This window comes from Epinephelus fuscoguttatus, linkage group LG2, assembly GCF_011397635.1.
Source record: "Epinephelus fuscoguttatus linkage group LG2, E.fuscoguttatus.final_Chr_v1".
In the NCBI taxonomy this organism is placed as follows: Eukaryota; Metazoa; Chordata; class Actinopteri; order Perciformes; family Serranidae; genus Epinephelus; species Epinephelus fuscoguttatus.
Genome location: NC_064753.1, coordinates 45,477,040 through 45,499,077, shown reverse-complemented (window position 1 = coordinate 45,499,077; position 22,038 = coordinate 45,477,040). Strand labels below are relative to the sequence as shown.

General features: G+C 42.8%; 1 protein-coding gene across 2 annotated transcripts in view; it reads right to left on the bottom strand.

Moving 5' to 3' along the window:
• mapk8ip1b (mitogen-activated protein kinase 8 interacting protein 1b) overlaps positions 1 to 22,038 on the bottom strand; it is a 76,609-nt gene that overhangs the window by 52,981 nt on the left and 1,590 nt on the right. For both annotated transcript variants that reach the window (XM_049561615.1, XM_049561620.1), the window contains exon 2: positions 21,017 to 21,202. In XM_049561615.1, the coding sequence (XP_049417572.1) occupies positions 21,017 to 21,093 (77 nt within the window). In that variant the 5' untranslated portion in view covers positions 21,094 to 21,202. The remainder of the gene's footprint in view (positions 1 to 21,016; positions 21,203 to 22,038) is intronic.

Here is a 22,038-nt window from a genome sequence, read left to right as displayed (position 1 = left end):
CAAACTACAGGATCAGGAAGAAAACACTTCAATTTTGCAGGGAAGGACATGATTGATTACTCTAGCAGCAGCCCTGGACAACACTCCAGTGTGAGGCAGGGAAATGTACCGTCCTGCTGTCTGTGGCAGGATTCAATTAGCTTCCAGTAAACAATGCTTCAGTTTTCCCCGTCTGTAATTATGTCCGCCTGTTATCTCTTTACCCTGCAGCCTCCTGGGCGTAACAGACACAGTCAGAGAGCAGGGAAATGTTATTAGAGGGAGGAAAGAGAAGATGACAGTGATCACAAGGAGCATGAAAGCAAGCTGTCAGAGGAACCTGGTGAACTTGGAGAGCTATGATCCCTCTGGTGCTGCATGATGCTAATGTCATTTCTGGCCACACTGACACTGCAGCTGTCTCCTCTTGCAAAATTACGCACAGCTGCGGCCGTCTTTAGCCATCACGTGTTGGAATATGGGCATGGGAGTTAAATAGCCTGGGTATAGCAGCATCTGTTTACCTCCATAATGAGGCCCTGAAGGAGGAAGGAGAGAAGGGCTGAAGGATGGAGAGGGAGTGAGAGAAAGAAAGAGGAGCACTCCACTGGTAGGGAGTAAAGGATCTCAGAGGGGAATACATGTACGCCTGATAGAGAGAAATGAAGAGAGGAAGAAGCTGACATTAAGAAATCACCAGTGGAATCACCTCTACTGAAAAATCCTCTGACTTGCAGAGCTGCAGCATCAGTCACTTTTTAGGTTTGTTTTTCATTTATCATCCGAGGTTGATTTTCCATGATGGCACCCACAGTAAAATGCAACGTTGTGTAGCGACTGACTTGCAAGGTGGAAAAATCAGATTGTTTTTGCTCCTGCTGCTCGAAACAAATGACTTTGTAGAGTTTAAAGAAAGGATAAGGCTACCAAAGTTTTGTACCTTTCTTACTGTCAACAAATCCCATAAAAAAAGATCAAAAACCAACAATGAATTCATCCTACTCACAAGTATGATCTGTGTTACCAAAGCCAGATACAGCCTACTGACAATTCTCTTTGCCACAGAACTCTAGTGACCAAAAACCTTTTTAAAGGAACAGGCATGTCCTGATTTTGCCAAGTGGTGAGCGTGCATCGATGCCGACTTACTGACAATTCGTGTAATGCCGTGTTGTGTTCGTTATAAAAGACGCTCCATACAAATAAAATTCCACAAGACTACCCTTACAAATATAAACTGCTCACACTAAGGTAGACATTTACAGGCTTATTGTAGGGATGTTCCTGGCGACTAATTTCCCTGTCGACTAAATGCAAATTTTAATAAAGACTAGTCAACTAATCTTAAAAAGAGAAATCACTCAGAAAACAGTCAAAATATAGCACAACTTATTGTTAAGTATTTGAACACTGTCCCAAAAAATATTGTGTGCATTAAGAGCCCTTTGAAGCCTTCAACAATCTTCAACAACCATGTTGGATTTTAAATGCTGCTTAAGTACAAGACACTTTGCACTGTGCGGTATGAAAGTGAACATGACGGCAGCTCAGTCAAAAGTTAACCACTAAAATAACATCTAAAATAAATAAATAAATAGCCTCCAGAATGTGGGGCACATTGAACCTTGCAGATTATCCGACAGAAATGAATTTACTTCAAAGTTAATAAAACACCTAATGACACACCTATGATAAAATTTCAGCTGAAATGAGGCATGTTGCTCCGTGCAGTATGAATGTAAACCTGCACGTTATCTGACAACAACTCTTAAAGTTAACAAATAATATAACATCTCAAAAAAAAGATTAACTGGGGGCGTCGGTGGCTTAGTGGTAGAGCAGGCACCCCATGTACAAGGCGGCCCGGGTTCGAATCCAGCCTGTGGCCCTTTGCTGCATGACATCCCCCCTCTCTCTCTCCTCCCCTTCACGCTTACCTGTCCTGTCCAACAAAGGCAAAATGTCCTAAAAAAAAAATCTTAAATTTATTTTTTTTTAACCGCGCTGGTTTTGCGAGAGGACATCTCTCAATTTCCCACTGTGCTGCTTTAAAACTCCAGTCCACTGGAGCATTACCGCGTGGAGAGGGACTGCTGTCTGACGGCTCTGTAGCACCCACTAGTGGCAGGAAACTGCATGACAGTTAAGCGGCTTTGTAACAGACTAAAATTTGGTGCCGACTAGCCAGGGGGCGGATGTTTAATCATTTAAACGTCTAGTTGCGCACATCCCTAGCCTATGGTCATACAGATGTTAACATTGTCAAAGTTACCTTGTATAAAGAATGTATCTCTAGAAAACAGTCGGGTTCATTTGATTGTGGTGCTGTAACTAAAAAAGAAAAGAAATGCTACCAATGAAGATTAGAAGTGAGAATCTTGATTCATATTTATATTTTTGTTAACATGAGGTAAAGTCTTGCAAATATCATCAGAAGCACTACGAGGACAGTTTCCTATAATACTCAATGAGATGCACACTGAATGACAGCACAGTTATCATTCACGTATATCAGTTCTGCCAATATGTGTCCAGCCGTCCTGTCCTTGCCAGCCAGACATGATGAGCACTCAGGAACAACATGCAGCTTATGGCGCCATCTCAGCTGTTTTTGTTCAAGCTGAATTGCATTGACAGGCTTTGGTCTGGGGACACTGCTCTGCTTTAGAACAACAAAACTGTAAGCTTATCAGTTCACTACAAATGTGATTTATTACAACACAGACTGATGCTTGGGAGAGGAACAAAATCAATAGGCTCCTGAGCGTCCCCCTGTTATCTGCATCACTTACAGGAAGGAGGAGAAAGGTGGATGAGGAGAGAAAGGAGAGTAAAGGAGCAAAGACATCATGCCAATCAGACACAAGTATGTTATTTATTGAACTGTAGGTTCTGACCTATAATTAAGACAAGGACAAAAGGGGGAGGAGTCTAAAGAGTGGTGTACAAGAGGTGAGAGGATGAAGTCGTGACTGTAGATCAAACCCAGAGGAAAGAGCACATAGACGCAGCGGACAGTGAAAGGATGGAGGGAGTCATGGGGACAAAAATAAATGGAGGGAGGGAGGGTGGAGAAAATTAAGCGCCGAGAGATAAACCACCTGGACGGGACAGGGTGACCCCTTTGCTGCAGTGAATTGTGGGTAAGAAGGGCTGCAGACACCAGAGAGAACCAATGGAGTGTATAATACAGAGCAAATGACGTTGTCACACATCAAGGCTCAGACATCACAGGATACAATGTCGAGCACGCTCGCATCAAACAGGCTGCGCAGTCACGTCACAGTCACAAATTTTGGTGATATTTTTCTAATGATTTTTTTTTTTCATTCACACAATGGAGGACAAATTTCATTCCTAACATCACCACTACAGAACATTCAGTGATAACAACATACACAAGCAATACATCTGTATGTGATTCATTCAGTGACTTTGTTAACACATACTTGTTTAGCAAAAATTGGCATTTAAAATATTTCTTAGATTTTTAATTAGAAAGAAAAGAAATTTTAAAAAGGACTGAATTTGTTCCTCTCGGGCCTCCCTCTGGGGATTTGTGTCTTCCTGCATCACACTACAAACTCCTTGCGAAGCTCCTTTTTATGCCTCCTTTTAAAAATGCATCCTGCACAATTAGATCAAAGACCTCCAGCCAAGTGTTACGCTCTGCTACAGAGAGACTTTTAACATCCACGCTCATGAAAGATTACAGGCAGTTTTAAAAGGAAAAGATGAGCTGATTTTGAAGGTTTGATCACTTGTTTTTCCAGGTAGACATGAAGAAGGTACTTCTAAGGGGTAAGCCCTTTTCTGAGTGGAGGACCTCTCTCATGACCCTAAAGTAGGGCTGCCCCCAAACAGTCGACCAAACGTTAGTCGACCAGAAAGGTCATTAAGCGGCAAATTTCATTGGTCCCTTAAATGCAGAAAAAACAAACAAATGTCAAACTCTTTTGGGAGCTGCGCCTTGCCAAAATAAATCCAAACCTATATGACTGGACCATGTGGGAACTTAATGTGAAAGGACAAACACAGGAAGTGTCCACGCTCAGCAGTCAGACAGGAGTCAGGCTAATTTCCAGGGCTGGTACCTGCGGTTATTCCACAGGCTAGTTAATAACATGTCGGGCAGGAAATCCAAAGTGTGGGATCATTTTGAGAAGGTGAAGGACGAACCCAAGGTGATATGTAAACTCATCTTCATTGGTCGACTACAAACATGACGTATCATCTGAAACATGGAAGTAGCTACATGCCCATTAGCCCACAGCGTCATTAACAGGCGGCTCGCTCAGTGTGTGACGTGCACTTGTAGATAAAATATAGGCCTATATTAATGAAGATTATTATTTTTATTATTATGGTTTAATTTTATTAATTAATTATCTGCATTTTGTTGTGCTTTCCTTGTTTAAATTTAATAAAAAGTATTTCAAAAAGAAAAGAAGGACAAAAAGCAGAAGAAAGCCATGATAAATATTTTTCTAAACCCCACAGTCACAACAGACATGCTCATTTGTAAGAATCTCAAACATACAAACTCAATATTGTAAACAAAAGGTTTTTTTCATCCTGCAGGTCCCACCCTCCTCTACACCCATTGTATGAAATGGTATACATTTCTGGTCTCCTAAGTGGGCGTTGTCCCCCATATCCCAATCAAAGATGATGGAGAACAGCCAATCAAAGACGAGTATCCCCAACCTCACTTCTGTCAACATGTGTGTACCCTTACTGGCTGTAAGCTAAATAAATAAACGGTCCATGAAAAAAAATATTTTTTCCAGCGGATGTCTTAGTTACAACATGATTGAGCTAACTGGAGTAGTTTCATGTCGTATCCGACAACGGGAGGCTTTTAACAGATGACGTCCTGATGTTAGCTTTGCTGCTGCTGTTAGCTGTCCCTGTCAGCTGCAGCCACTGATGCTTTCTAGACATTGCAACTTCCCAAAACTGAATAAATACCACACATAGCAATGCAAAACTGCTTTGCTAGCTCAATCATGTTGTAACTAAAATATCCGCTGGAAAAAATTATTATTTTTTAATCCAGTATCTTTGGTGAAACTGCACTGATTTCAGCACCAGAGTGGAGATATCTGTTGCCAGATCTCATGAGAGTGTGTTGTTGAGACAGAGACAGGTCTTGAACAAAGTAAATTTTCTCCTGATTTGCCATTTGGTGTCGGAATGTTCTGAAGATATGTGGCTTGTGATAAATGAGTCCAATATCTGCTTCCGTGACTACAGGGCAAAAGAATCGGCCATAATCTGTAATCACGTTCATTTCTCCCACTGAAGTCAATGGACACAGACCTGCTGTTAGTCTCCTAAAGGGGCGTGGTGGTCGCGAACCCCACGTGACACTGATACAGGAAACTGACTCGCAGTGGACCATCTTGGTTTACCCACTGTCTTTGAATAAAGCCAATGCTGAGGTGCCGAAAACTGCACTTCCTCTAATGGCCACTTGGCTGGCTTCAGGAGCAAGTCAATCCCCATAGACCTCCATGTTAAAATGTCCAACCTCACATCAGAAATAAAAATGTTTACAGCCTGGTACAAAAAAAGGTGATGGTCTCTACATCTAATTTTCATCTAACTGACCCATTTACATTTTATTAGGCTTAAAGTTACGCATTTTTAAGGGTGGGGCCTCTTGAGTGATGGGCCACCTACCCAGTGTCACCACAGTTAAAGAGTCAGATCCACCCCTTGCTTATCTAAAGAGCCAGCTTCTCGTCCAAATACCATTACTTCTGGCTCCACAAAACCAAGACGGCAATGGCCAAAATGCTGAACTCAAGGCTTCAGAGCCCTCATTGCAGCTACAAGGACACGATCCCTCACCTGTCTCCCACCCACAACCATGTCAATAATCTGGAAACACTGCCCTGTGGACTGAACCCAGGTTTGGAACATTTCTGATTAGTCCCATTCTATGTTGAATTCCTCCAGTATATCCTATATAAATACACTTAATTGCCAGTATATTAGGTACACCTAGCTGAAACTAATGTGGTCAAATGTAACAGCCCTGCAATAAACCCTATCTTCATAAAGGTTAGGTTCAGTTTTTGTTTTAGAGAGGTGTTGATTAACTTTCTGATCACTCTGGAGGAAGTAGTTTGTGGTGCTACTGAACTGTATTGTGATATACAGAAAGGTGTTTCTGGTATTTATGGACAGGAAATGTGGGAAAGGAAAAAGGGGAATGACATCCAACACTAGCCAGTGCAATTACACCTGCCCCCTAGGCCAAAACGACTTCTGAATATTGTTATGCAAACAATCAGCACACATACATAAGCACAACCCTTATTCTTCTTAGATAAAAATATCTCACATAACTTCCTGAATGAACACTAAACATCAATAACCCAGATCCCTAAATATCCTCGTCAGTTTCCTCTGGGATTGTATTCCTGTCCGACGTACATCCGTCATCTCACTCACACACTCACAGCACCTTCAGTGATCAATGCAGCCTGACTCAGCAGACTGGCTGGGGGTGTCCAGGTCAGAGATTCCCGTGACACTTCTACTATGTCATCATCACTGAAAGTGAGACGCAGCAAATCATTTGGACCGTAGTAACAACGGACTGACACAGATATCATCACTGACAGTGACACGGTTACCTCACAGGGCCCTGAGAGCATCCGGGCACCCCCGGGGAACTGCTAACTAGTTATAACATCAGCATCCTGATGTTGTTTTGCAGGTTATGGTTTCAAGTGCTAAGGCTTGTTGAAAAGATGGCACGATTAGAAATGCACCAGTCCTGTCCTCTACAGAATACAGGTTTTTATTGTTTAATTGCTCCACCACCAAAATTCTTAGAAACTCAGCTGCTGTCCAGATTATGTACGGTCGCAACTTTTGTTTTCCAGTTCAGGAGGTGTGGCGCTCTTACATAGAACAAGTCATTAAAGAAAGTTGAAGTGGATGTTTGGGTGCACGAAGCTCAGCACTCTGACACTTGAGGTTTACATCCTACATGTCATAACCCTGATTAAGGTCAAAAACACTCAACCCTTACTTGATCTTATCCAGGGGTCCGTCCCAATACTCACACTTCCCCTCAAAAGTGGCCCTAGCCCTTGTTTTTGCACGTTCCTGCGAAGGGCTAGGGCGTCCCAAACTTTAGGAAAGTGCTTTTCAGCCCTTAAAATCCCCACTTTATTCGAAGGACCGTGTGATGTGATTGCGACTGAATTTCCCAGGATGCATTGCCAAACTATCCAGCCAGGCGAGTTTTCCAGAAAGATGGCAGCCTCCATGAGAAAGCCATCGCACAATTTACGTACTATTTTCACAAATAAGCATGCAAAAATTCCAAAATATGTCGGAATGTGTTATGTTTCTGCAGCGTTGAGTTAGAATATGAATGCTTGAAAATCGCTAATTCACGATGTAGCCGACATGAACATCTACAGAGTTCTCTGTGCAGGAAGCCTAGTCACCAATACGTGTGACATAGGTGAACACATCTGTTACGCTAATTTGCATGAAGTGGCGTCTCAATTCGTAGATAAAATTCCCTACCTCTCAACACTACCCCTTCATCGTTGAGGGGAATCTATCTGGCGAGTGCACTTGAAACCAAGGGGTAAGGTTAAGGGAAGAGAATTGGGATTGGCCCCAAAATTGTCTCATATTATATTTGTACATGTGTAAGAGCACGCACAATAGAAATGATGACATGAACCAGTACCACAGCTTATAGTTGCATAATACTTTGGCGGACAAATTACACCCAATGTGACTTATGAAGTAGCAGCATGTGTACAAGGGTCCTGACACACCAAGCTGATGGTTGGGCCATTGGTTAATGTCAAGCTGTCGGTGAGTGTGTCTCTGTTTTTTGCAGTCCACACCACTGGCACTTGTAAGCTCTTGTCGGCTTTTTTTCAGCCGATGCAGCGTCGGACCCGGCAGAGCCTGTCGGTGGGTGCAATTACTCTGATTGGCAGTTGGGGTCAGTGCACGAGAAGAGAAACTGAAGTGAGGAAAGCAAACAACTAAAATCAAGAGGGCATGAGATCAAAACAAAGTTGTTATATTAGGTAAGATTTTCTTTTAGCCATTGAGCTCTGTGGTTGTTTGCGTTAGGCTACTATTTATGAGAGCATGGTAAATATAATTTGTTCTTTTGACATCTTTTAATGTGCTAACTGGCTAACTAGCGTCTTAAACCCGTCCCGTCAGCCTTCTGGTTTCTTGTTTTTTAACTGGGAGTACAGACTACCGCCACCTGCTAGTATGGAGAGTAACTTCCCCTCACGCTGGCGCAGAACATATGTGGCTAGCTGGTCACTGGATGTACTTCTTGCAGTGTGTTGAAGTGCAACATCTTGGCCAAGACATAAAGGGTGTGAGGCGACACATGCCACTAATTCTTTGATGTTGGTGTGGTGTGTCTTGGCCTTTAAAGTTCTCATGTCACATGTTAAGATTACAGCTTAATGCTAAAGCCACTGCAGATGTAGTTCTCCAGTAAACACTCAGCACCAGCAACAGAAAATCACCAGTCAATCAACATCTCTTAAAATGTTCTTTTCAACAAGATATCAGACAGTCAACAGTTAATTTAACTTCTGATGTGTCTTGAGGCTGGAGTTCACCTCTCCAGGGAAGATTTTAATACTTCATGTGCTATTCAGTGATTTGGATCCCATTCTCAGCATGTGTGATCTCTCTCTCACTGCAACAGTATCAATAATAGAAGTAAATACGACTATTAGTGGGCCCTGTGAGGGCAGGTTTGAAAACGTCCCTTCAGAAATGTCACATCACGGACACTTTGTCCACAGTTTATGTTGTTAAAAGACATCAGAGGGCAACAGCACTGCAGGATGGATGTTTCAGTTTGTTTGGCCGAGGATTTGGGATAAACTCCTGCGTTATTCTGACAGTGGGGGGTGACAGGGCAGCCTGCTGGCTTGTGTCTGCCTCCTCAGCCTGCCTCTTCTCTGCTTGTGTTAATGAAGGACAGCATGACCTCTCGCTCGGGCCATGATGGGCCCGGCCAGCTCATTAGTCTTTATCTGAGTCCAGCCATGACCCAACAGCACTGTAGTTACCTACTGTTTGCTTGCATATGTTGACTGCAGTGTTTGTTCACAAACACGCAAGGTCAAATATAGATAAAGGCCATCGCTTTTTTGTTTTAACAGATTGCCACCTAAAATTACTGAGATTTTTTTTATTTAAAAGATGATCAAGCTAATTCAGATTTTCTATCAGAGCTGTACGCCTCTACAGACCCACAAGTTTTCACATTTCCTGCTGCAAAAAAACAACTGTTTTTGCAGTTTGCAGTGGAAAAAGGTCACGCTGTGGTGAGGATGGATCAGGAAAGGCTTCCAGTATAAGAAAGTGAACAGAAAAATGCAAATGAGCTGCTGATCATGGAGCAAAATCCCCCTTCATTTAAAAAAAATACTTAAAAATAAAAATGTGCAAAACTGAATCTGATCTCTGCTCACATATTTGTTTTATTCACAGCAATATTTGTTTCAGTGGGAGCAGGACAGTCACACAACTACGGATAATTTGCACCTGCACATCTCTTGCCGTGTTCCAGTCTCATAGGAGTAGCATCTGTGTTGTGCTGTTATGATTCAATCACCTCACACAGCAAACACATTAAGCCCTGCATTTAGTCGTCACAGCAGACGCATGTATACCATCGCCTGTCTTTTTCCCCATCTCTTCCCAATGATGCACACGTTTATGCTCCCACTGAGAGATTACAAGACTGCACGCAGTCATTCATTCATCAGCTTTGCCCTCCTGCAAGGACAGGACCGGGACAAGGATCAGGACCTCACCCCCACCCCTCCCGACCCTCCATCATCTGCTGTATGAAAACAAACTCTGAAAACACAAAATCGTCCCAACAGTGCATCTCCTACATCGACACAGCTGTCACACCATAACATAAAGTGTGATGTGTGTTCTCCTCTGTGGCTTCTCTGCTCCTATTTTTGGTAAAACTAAAGCATCAACCTCTGCTGCACAAACATACACACCGCCACATGCATCCGCTCTCCTTCAAGGGCATGCCTGTCCTGAGCTTTAAGATGCAAGAGGACGACATATAGCGAGAAAGAGGCATGTTAGCAGCTCCCACACTCACAAGGTCACACACACAGCCATGTTGCTGCATGCCGGTAAAAATAAAACACGCAGGGAAGAAGGAGAGAGAGATGCCCTACCATTTCTCCCACTGGTCCTCCATCCACCCCTCTTCTCCTTCCCCTCCCGAGTCCATACTGTAAGTGAGGAGGGCATCCACAGCTGAGAGGAGAGGAGGAGGAGGAGAAAGGAGCAAGGGGGTTAAAGTGAAGAAAGGTGGGAGGGCGGAAGAGAGAGGGAGGAGCGAGTAGGAAGAGAGAGAGGAGGGGTGCAGCTCCTCCGGGTCGATGGGAGAGGCGTCCGACTCAGAGCCCTGCCGCTGCCGCTCAGCCGGAGGAGAGACAGAGATAGAGGGGGGAATTATTTAAAGCTGAGGAGCTGAATCTGCCACAGAGGAGCAGTGTTATATAATCTACTCCTCTCCCTCTCTTCCTCTCTCTGGTGTTTACTCTGTCCTGTGTGCATCAGATTTACTACGCCACTGCAGGAAAGTGCTGGTGTTAGCAGGACATCCAACGCCACGGCGAGCCCAAACAGGAGAAGCACCAGCACGGGAAGACGCTCCTCTCTCTCTCTCTCTCTCTGCACAACGCTGCCACGCTCAATTATTCATGAGGCCCCGTTGATCACAAGACTCCAAATTTTCCCTTCTCTCTCTTCCTCTCCATTCATCCTCTTAAAGAAAAATGAATCACAACTTGAGTCCTATTTTTGCAGTTTTGGCCCCATCAGTTAGGAAAGTATTGCACTTTCCCAAAGATCTGGCAACACACTGATAAAGCGATGCCTCACAGGGCAAACAACACCAGCAGTCAGATGACCTGACAGGTTGTTAAGGAGCCAACAATTAATCCAGGTTATCTAAACTACTTATTTTGAAGTCAAACTGAAACAAATCCACCCGAAATGTGATCATCCCTCATTATAAAAGGGAAATTAAAAGCTCACACCTTTGATAACTGCAGTGACAAGTTGAATCAGAAGGCTGGTCTGTAAACTGTGATGGATGTTTACATGTTTACATACACTTTTGATAATAATTTTACTGTTATAATTCAAACAGGACATTGTGTCTCTTGCCTCGAGCCATTAGGTTGCAATAATGTTATTATTGCCAAAAGAAAATATCAAATGTATAAAAATAAGGCAAAAACTGTAACAAACGGATGCTATCCTTTAGCTCGTGCTGGTCTTTGTTTGGGCAGGTGCTTGAGCTTCCTCTAAAAATCAATGTGTCTCTATGGAGATCTACACACAGCTCTGCACAGTGAACAGTACAGTCCATTAACCCTTCCAACCCTGCTGACCTTAAAACCTCCTGCTAGCATCTTATAGGCCAAAGCATGCACTATATGTGAGCAGTAACACTGTAAATACTGTGGGAGCATGGTGCTAATTTTAGCCTCCAAAGGCTTCAGTAAATATGTAAAGCGAGGAGGTTTACTTCAGTTTGCCTCTGCTGATGCAGCTGAGAGAGAGATTACACTAATAACATAACAAGGGCTGCCCCCTGAATGTCAGAGTCTAATCATCAGTCGGGGACCCCTTAGTGCCTTTCAGTCAAGTAGACGTTTCAGTTCCCAGATTTACTTGCCATTATTTTCTTGCCTGTACTTGTGTATCAGTCTGTGTCCCCTCTCAAAATCTGGAGGTTTCTGGAAGTCCGTGAATGCAGCTCAGGCTGAGCTCCTCATGATTTCATCTCATTTTTGTTCCTCAGCAGCTGTCTGTGGAGTTTTGAGTCACAGGGTGGATAACCCAGTCGATCCAATCAGAGCTGATCAGATCAGATGGATGAGAGGAGCAGCTGCTGCAGAGGCAAAGTTTTCGACTCGGCGTAATGAACACTCAGTTTTCATTTGTTGTTCTGCTGCTCCGTCTGTACCAAGACTATGCTCTGTGCTGCAAATGTGGAGCAATGGATAACCGAGCAGCAGACGTATTAATCACTGTGGGCTGCCAATGGCGGGTAAAACAAAAACACACACCCTCCAGTGGCCGATAGAAATTTTTGAATTGCATGTAGGGTTTTTTTATGTGCTTTGACCATTTCTGCCAGCTGTGTCAGACTATTTTATCCCTTGTGACTTATTGTACGTGTGCCAGGAAGACATGACATCAGCTACCGGAACATGTTTCCCGGGCATTCTATGGTAACTTCTGAGCAAGATGTGGCGATACATTCCTGCCGTGACGCCACCGCCAGAAAAGAAGAAAAACGAAGATGAACATGATGGACTTGGACAAGAAGAACAGACGGTTATACGGAGTACAAATGTCGCACGGCGTTTTATTGAAAAATGGAAACTAGACCACAGTCATGGCTGACCTACGACCCCCACACCAACATGATGAGCTGTAGCCTTTGCCGCAAGCACGCCAAAGAAACACAGAGGACAGGGTTGGATTTTCCTAAAGTTGAATTTTCATACTAATAAGGTCACTAGCCAATGGCAGATGGGGTAAAAGCTAATTTTACGCCCTGCGTGGGAAACCCTGCACACAAGGTCCTGCTGAACCCCATTCAAACCCTCAAACTCCATATGGAAAAAATGGATGAATAGTTAAGTATCTGTACTGAACAGCCAAATCTGATTTAACTTACATAATTCTGAGTAGGGTAGAGCCCCAAACATTAACACTGGAATTTAATGAGCATGCACAAATCCAGTGGTCCTGGTCCAACCACAGGGTCCAGATTTCTTCTTCATTCGTTCAAGGTCCACAAAGTTAAATACATTCAGTGTCATACTTGCATTTGACCATGTTGTTGAGTTGGCTTGCTGTCTCTGTCAAGTATCTGCCCATTAGTCACTCACTCTACAACAGGACACTTCAAAATGAAAGCTCTGTGCTGGAAACTTACTGTACTTCAAAATAAAGTGTGTTTTTTACTTGACAAGTTTGCGAGTCACCTACGGTCCATTGAGAGTGGACCCGCGACCTGACTCTGCAGTTCAGCCTAATGGAGCATTTGAATGTCCGATAGGCATGGAAGCATTACTGAGCGAGCCTGCTGGGCACAGGCCCTGGGGCTCAAAGTGTAAAAGGGGCCCCATGACCCTCACCTAAAAAATGTCACTCAAATTAACATGTACTAATCAGGAAGAGACTCAAAGAGACCACAAAGAGATGCAAAGGAACTGCAAATAGACACAAAACGACAAAAAGATGCAAAACATTGACACAAAAAGAGGCTTAACAACTAAAGTGTGTGTGTCTTGCTCCTATGTAAGAGAGGAGGGGGAGCCTTTTGCATATCTGTGCCCAAGAGCCCATTGTTTGATAATTTGCCCATGCCTGTGGGAAATTGTTTCTGTTTTCTGGCCTGCTCTTATCATCCTCACTTCCAGCAGCAGCAGGCTTCTGTTCTCAGCAAACAAGCTCTGATAAACACATTGAACGCTACCTGCGCAGCTCTAAATGGAAGGCAGACATTGTTATTGACTTGCTGGTGCAAAAAAAGAGGATCATTAAGCAGCCAAAGGGCAGGATATTTTTTCCAGGAGGTGGAGAAGACCAAAATAGAGCTAAAAAAGGAGATGATATTGGACTTACATTCATTAGGCAGACAAGAAAATGTGTTGCTATATAGCTCTGTGTGTGCTGCACATGTAAACAATCACTTGTTTACTACTGTGTCAGCTACAACAACTTAATGACATGTCAGTGTATCAGCTGACTGCCTTGTCATTATGTTCCTCTGCCCCCTAGTGGCCAGAAAGCAACAAATGCAGCTTCAATGGCAGCAAAAGCAATTCAATCAGCCATGCATTCATATTTGCAAAATCCACTACAACTCAACACAGGTGCACAGGCAAAAGTCAAAGTTGTGCCACAGCAAACAAAAAACCCATGCTTCAAACATTCCTTAAGAGAGGTCAAACACACTAAGTCCTTGTTTTTCTGCACACTGGGCTGCCAACACACAGCCATATGGCCATACAGCATGACCTCGGCAACCGGCCAGAACCTATGGAGCTCAAACACACACACACACACACACCAGAGGAACTTCAACACCTCCCCCTGCACGTGACATGAGGAAAAAGATGCACAGAACACATGCGAAGCGTTGTGTATCTGGGAAAAAGTTAGAAATATTTGTTTGTCTTGAGAGACAGAAGAAAGACAGAAAGGTATCTCAGGATTATGTGTGACATTTAATCCCTGTGCGCCTCATCGACAGAGGGAAATTAACCCTGTATTAGCCACATGGGTCGAGGCAATTATATTATTATTATCTGTATGATATGATGTCTCCTTTTAACCTCATTTGTTACTGTTTTTATTTTCTATTAATGCTGTTAATGCAGGCTCAATACGTCCTCCATCTCTTCCTTTATCTGTTGTCTTAATGAATTCATGAGAATGTGTATTTCCACAGCACTCATTTAATTTGCCGGTGAGCTACTGACAATGTAAGTCGATACTTCCTGCACAGATGTTCCACTTTACAGCCTTGTAGTAGCTGGTTTGGCACATGGGTTACTGTCTTTTGAAAAAATGGAAAGATACACTCAGTCGTTTATAAATCACTATGCAAAATGTGAGGAGAGATTAGTTCATCTTTAACAGAGACCCAGTAAATTAAAATGAGAGCAGATCAGAACACGGGGAGGTGTCTTTTACTAAAATAAATATCTTGTAAAAACAAGAAAAAAATTGGAATACAGGCACGTGTGTAAAATAAGCTTGTTTGAAAGATGCTGTTAATATCATAATTATGTGTTGACAGAGAGGGGAGAAGGAGAGATGCACTGTATAAGCAGAGGGGAGGTACCATCAGGTGGAGCGTGCCGTGTCAGCAGAACTGAGCGACAGCAGTAAATAATGAGCGCAGGGGCGGAACTGCAACCAGAGCAATAACTGTCCACTCTGTCAGCTCCTACCGTGGGGGAAATTCAAATCAGCGCCATTTAAATTCTCTTTCTCCGAGGATAAAATGCAGCTAAAAAAACTACAAGGTAATTCTGTTGGAAAACCCTGAAATCATGCTTTTTTTTCCTCCCCAGACATCCCCAAACATCACAGACCTTAAAAGACAGACGCAGTGAATCAGGGAAAGTGACACGTCCAAATCTGCTTAACCTCCCCCATCTACCCCTGCCCTTTCTCTCCCTCTTCTCACTCACATCCTTTTCACATCCCTCGCTCTGTGAATTCATCCGCCTGAGCAGATCTTGTCAGCAGAGTCACGTCAGTTCGGAAGCTGCAGTAAAAAGATGAAAGAAAAGAAAATGGGTACGCGACTGAATTAGTGAGTGTGTGAGAAAGAAGGAGAGAGCATGGACACTGCTGTGCTTTCATGCTGAATATTCAGTGATGTGTACATTTTAACACATACGAATACCAATAAGTCAAATTTATTTACATGATGTGTTTTCAAAATAAAAGGTAAAAAAACATAAACTTCAGCCGATGCTCAAAATGACACTCCTCTGCTACTCGAAAACAGCAGGAAAATGAAATGATAAACCATAATTGTCATTTTAAAATCAGATACATATTGAACTGCACATGAGAGGGACTGGTGTTGCCTCAAGAGGGATCTCTGGTTTCATTTTTCCCCATAATGCACTGCAGGATGGACTGCAATCCTACACTGTGCTGTAGCTCCATACATGCTGTTTTACACACTCTCTCTCTCTCTCACACACACACACACACACACACACACACACACAGTACACAGATATAAATAAAGGGCTAATGTGAAAGAATCTCCTGCTGCGCCATCTCGTGCCACAAATGATCAATGCAGGAAAATTTAAAGATAAAATTCACATAAATATATGATATTAAATATGAGAAGTCAAGCTCAGCTTCAAATATTAACAAAAACACAACTTACAGTTTTCAGACTAGAAAAATAGGATGTCCCGATTGGTCGTAATCTCATATCAAATACTAAAGGACAGCTGCACAGTTCACCCAGTTTAGTAAAAACTGCTAAAGTACATTTTTGAGAGGATACAGAATTCATCACAGCTTTCCTTTCATGATTCTGTTTATCATATTGTGTGACAGCCTGTAGACTCTTGTTTAATACCTGTGGGGGAATGATTGTCAGTGTAGATGTGTTGTTGTCTTAAGGTTTGAACCGTCTCTCTTCATCTCCTGCATGAACCTGAGAAATGTCACCAAAACACTATTTTTAACTTTGCTGTCATCGCTCAGTGTGAATATCATTAACTGCACATGCCTGCTGCTGCTGATGTGTTGTGCCGCTGTGTTCAGGTTCTACCGATGCTGGGGAACAGGGCAAGGCTTCAGAGTCTTAATAGAGTATTTTGTTTAACTATATTTATCGAGGATTTTGTGGTGTCTGGTGGTGAGCGAGGACTGCAGACTGCAACCAGCTGAAACTTCCCAGTTAGAATTCCTTCAATGTTCACTGGTCAGGAGGTTTTTACAGGGAGCCGAATTATCCACAAAGGTCTCCTCCTCTCCAAAACAAATGGACTTTGAGATTAAAACCAGTAAAAACACTGAATGAAGCAGTTTCATGATACAAATCAGCGTTTCCTCTGTGCTGTCAAAATAGGACCTTCAGCCCAGCACTAACGTGTGCTCGCATTTTTTCTTCTTCAGACATTCAGGAGGTTTTTACTGGGAGCCAAATTATCCACAGAGGTCTCCTCCTCGCTAAAACAAACACACTCAGTGATTTAAACCCATAAAAACAATACATATAGCAGCTTCACCTTAAAAACCTGCAGTGTTATTTCCGATGCTCTAATCGCAGAGGAGCTGCTAACTACAGCGGCTGACACAAAAACGCAAATGTCCTTATCTCAGGGGTCGGAAACCTCTACTTATCTGGAGCTGCAAAACATACTTCAGCACCATAATAAAGGTAACACGGCCTTTGAAGTTGAATTTAGCCTCTTACCATTACTAACAGATCTAACTGAGGATTCATTAATATGATTTAGCACAAGCTGGCTCCTGCGCAGTGGGCAATTTTTGATTATTTGGTACTTTAACTTGCGCTGCAGTGTTGCAGACAAAAGCAAAACAGATTCATTTACACACTATTGAAATTTAAGTTTTGTGTTTATTTCATTTAGAAAGGGACAGTGCATATTATTGAACATGATCACTTAAGTCATGTTAATGTGCCAGATTTAGCCATACAGACTATTTTTCATCTGCAGTCCCTGCTAGCTGAGCTGGGATGAGTCACGACTACTGTAGCCATCACTAGTGATGTTTTTAGAGGAAAAGGCGCCAGGCCACAGACAAATGACACACATTTTAGTTGACGAAATGTTAAAACAATTTTTTTTAAATCAGTGTACAGACTACACATTTTTACAGCTGGTAGAATGTAAGAATCACTTCAGGACGACAACAATAAATGAAAATTAAAGTGTTAAAAAATAATAACGGTTATTCATTTCTGTGTAATTTTTTGTCAAAGCCAAAGGGAGCCAACGGAGCGGGCTAAAGAGCCACATGTGGCTCTGGAGCTACAGGTTGCCTACCCCTGTCATATCTAGAGCCAGTGATCTGGGCTACTGTGGAAACACTGCAACAACATGGCAATCTTTGTCAGTGAAGACCTGTACTATATGTAGATATAAACAGCTCATTCTAAGGTAACAAAAACACAATGATTCTTATTTCCAAACATACTTATTATATTGGATTCCAATTCAGTAAATATGTCCTTCTTAATCCTACACACTGGACGTTCACAGGGTACCCTGGAAATCCAGAGTTCTCGCGAGAGCACAATTTGAATTTGCTCAGCGAGTCACTCTGGCAATCAGTAATGATGCTCATTACCCATGCTGTTGGAGCCGAGCTGCACCAATCACATCGGTGTATCTGATATATGCGGGCCAGAGGCGGGCTAAACAGATGACAACAGCGCTGCGACGACGAAGTCCGAAATCAGTCAGTAAACACTGCAAGATGGCTGCGGATGAACACCAGTTGTTTGAAACGGCTTTGGCTGCTACAATGAACGAGTTAGACTTGGCTTTTTCTCTAAAAGAGGAACAGAAGACGGCGCTCGAATCTTTCCTTTGCAAGAAGGACGCTTTTGCTGTTTTGCCGAGCGGATACAGCAAGAGTCTAATCTACCAGTTAGCTCCGCTGGTAGCGCTCTGGATACGTCACCCCGTGTATTGTTCTGATTGGTCGTAGTGTTATCCAATTGCGTGCAGTGATATTTACAAATGTATGCTTGGTGCCGCCCCTCGAGTTGGGACATTTTCATTGCTCATGGCCAGACCCTAAATCTTTCTAGATTTGGGTCTGGATTTCCAGGCTATTCACAGGGATGATTCAAACCAAAATCAAAAACATGTATTTTTCAACTTAAATATAGTTTTGATTGTTTTGGTGTGTGTTGCTGAGTGTTGGAGACATCAGCCATAGCATGGCTGCCTTCTTTCAGACATAATGGAACTAAATGACACATATTTGGAAGTAGGAACTATTTTCTTTCTACCTAACTACACCTTCAAACCACATCACCGCAAAGAGGGGAGCATGCTGAGCTAGCTAGCATTGCAGCTCAGCCGAGGAGAACCCTGTTAATATTTACATCTTGCGCTGTCACAAGCTCGAGCCTCTCATCAATGAGCAGATGCACGCTTCCTTAAGGGGGCAAGTGTAGCTGACTGTTGAGACCAAAACACAAAGATGTTGCGCTCATAGACAACTCGTTAACTTTCCGTTGACAAGTCATGGAAATTTTAGAAGTGGGTCACGGGCTTGAAAAGCTCAAGAAACCATCAACTGAATCTAGACTCGAGGGCAAGCTGCTCCTGTATCTCAGTCACCGAATATCTCCACACAAAAAGCTGCACAGACGGCGGCAGATCGACTATCTGCTCTCTAACAGCAGCAGCAGGTTGTGGAGAGACGGAGGATTCGACCACAGCGTGTGGAGGGAGGGAGGGTGACGGAGGAAAACATGCCAACATATGGCTGATCTGGGGCTGGGCCAACCTGGAGGTGGTGGATTATCTGGCTTCTCTCTAGTTGGCTACAACTCAACATATAACACACAGCTGAGTCTCCTGATTTAATGTAAAGCACAGAGCTGATCTTTTTCTTGTTTTATTGTTATTGTTTTTTTATTATACTACCTGTTAGTGTTTTTTACCATGTAACGTACATAACTATTTACCTAAATAAGTTGAGAGTATGAGCAACAGCTAATTCTTTGCCACAGTCCTGACTCTGACACACTTTAGTCAACATTTGGATCATAAACTCATCTTTAATTCATTGTGAGACTGAAACTGAATTGTTTCTATTGTTTGTTTGTTTTCTCCCCGATGGTTTGATGTTCGCCTTGTGTAACTTCTAGACACATTAAAAAAAAAAAAAAAAAAAGTTATTCATGTATTTTCTGTCAGACAAATCAAACACCACCGGAGCGACTCTGATGCCACTGTGATAAAAGTCTGAAGGAAGATGATTGTGGATCGGCCTGTTCGCAGCTCAGCTAATGAGACAGGGAGGGACAGACTGAGCCTGAGGGTGTGTGTGTGTGTGTGTATGTTGCTGTCTCACTGGGGAATATTGATCACAGACCTCCATCCACTCAGTCATGCCACCGAAGAATCACAGCTTCTCCTCAGGCGATGTTGTATATGTGTGTGTGTGACACAGACTAAAAAGCATGTCAGCAGCACGCAGCTAATCCCTCGCCCTGCTCAGCTCTCTAACATGTTGATTTGACCTGTTCTGCCAGGTGAATTAGCTCTGACGGATCACCTACCTGACGAACTTTGGGTTATCTGCACTTAAGCTCTGCAACACTGTTTTCATTATTGACTAAACTATCAATTATGTCGTTATGCAACTCATTACTAATTGATCCTGGATAATAAAATGCATCGTCACAAGTTCCCAGAGCCCACGGTGACTCTTCAGGCTGCTTTTTCAGTCTGGACTGAACCAAGAGAGATTTATATTACACTGATGTGAAACAGAGGCAAAAGCAAAAACTACTGTAATCAGACGTTAGTTGATATTTTACTGAATAAATTATTGGACAAATTTGCAGTTTCTGTTCTACGAAAGCAGCGAAGATATGTTTGTTTTGTTTCCGAACCTCCAGGTTTAACTTGCCCTTTCAAAAAAGAGCCAAAGATTAGTTATAATGAAGGTCTATGACTAAAATAGTATGAAAAATATTTCTGATTTCACTTCAAATAGGCTACATCTGCCTCCACAAGGGAAAAAGTGATGATAACACTTCAGCTCTGATAAGGTTTCTGCACACACAACATGAGTTACTATGATTATTTATGACCGCGACAAGAGATTAACATGCTGTTAATAAGACCACAAACACATTAAGTCACTGAGTGAGCTGCAACCAGGAATATCACACCAGTAAAATTATATTTTTAAGATAAATCAAGCTCATTATGAAGCAGCTGCACAGAGGAAAACTATTCTTCAGTAAAAGCATATTGATGCAAGGGAAATATGGACCATAAAACAGGCCAAGATGATAGAATAAAGTCATAATTCGACGCTGCAACTCGTAAAACAGCTGCACACTTATTACTGTGATCTCTGTTTGGAGCAGGAAACCCAAAAGTATGCGACATGATTAAGAATTTAACGGCTCCAGTGGCTGCAGGGAGCTCAGAGCTGGTCTCGGTTCTCCGGGAGCAGACACGCCCAAACACAAAAACATGCGACTCAACAACACGCTGCGACTTCGATCCGCAAAGCTGAGCGGTGCCAAAAGCAGCTGCAGCGGCTCCGGTCAGCACCAGCATCAGCACCTTGAGCTCTGCAGAGCCGCGCTGGCTCATCGCTCATTCACAGCCTCCACAACAGCCCCTGCAGGCGGGCAGGCTCGGCCCCCCACCACCGTCCCCAGGCTGCCTCCTGCCGGGAAGCTTACCTGAAGCTGGCCGGGGAGTTCACCTGGATGTTGCGGCCAGGCGGCGGGCTGGCTTTCCGCTTCTCTCTGTCCGCCATGCCGCACAGTTAACGTTCCTCCATTGGCTCCGCCGTGCGCGTGCGGCCGCCCAGGAAAGACACCTGAGAGGTCCGGCGATGTGCTGCGATAGGGTGCTGCCTTCGAAGACTGTGGGAAAGATAGAAACTCAGCTCAACTGTGTATGAATAACTAAATTACAGTGCTAACTTTGCATGATTTGGAAAATGTGGTTTATTTTTGAGCCTCATGCAAAATGATCCACTGTGGAAAATAGCTTAGATGGTACATTTTTGCTTAGCCAGGAATATAAAGATGAATAAATAATAAATCAATAAATATAGGTAAACACTGCTAGCAGCATTCAGCAGCAGATCATGTGCACAATGATCAAATGGCCAGGCACTAGATCATTGTGTTTGAATATAAAGACCAGCACAGCAAGACTATAGTAGGCCTGCTGAAGGCTCGGTCCCAAAAAAACAATCTAAAAAAAAAAAACAAAAACAAAAAAAAAACTTCATGTTTGGATCTAAATAATGTCTGTGTGGGGGCCACAATTTGGCATAGCATCCAAGATCACATGAGATACTTGTCACAATCTGTTATTTAAAAAACAAACCAAAAGAAGGTTAAATGTTCGTAAAAAGAAAATGAAAGAAGAGGTGTGGGTATTGGATTTTTCCTCTCATTTTATAGAATTAAATCTGCATTTCATAACTGTAATGTAACAGGGACTGTCTTTGTTAATTTATGGCTGCTAGGACCACAAGTTATTTATTATTATTGTTATTAATTATTAACTTTATGCATATCAAATCTCCTTTGTACTGCCTGCTAGTTCTTTTATATCGTATTTATTATGTCATATTTTTGTACATAGACGATTGTTATGGTACGCTGTGGACCTTTCTGTGTCCTTAAGTAAGTCATTATTATTATTATTATTATTAGCTTAGTTTATTTCATGTTTTCACTGCTCTCTG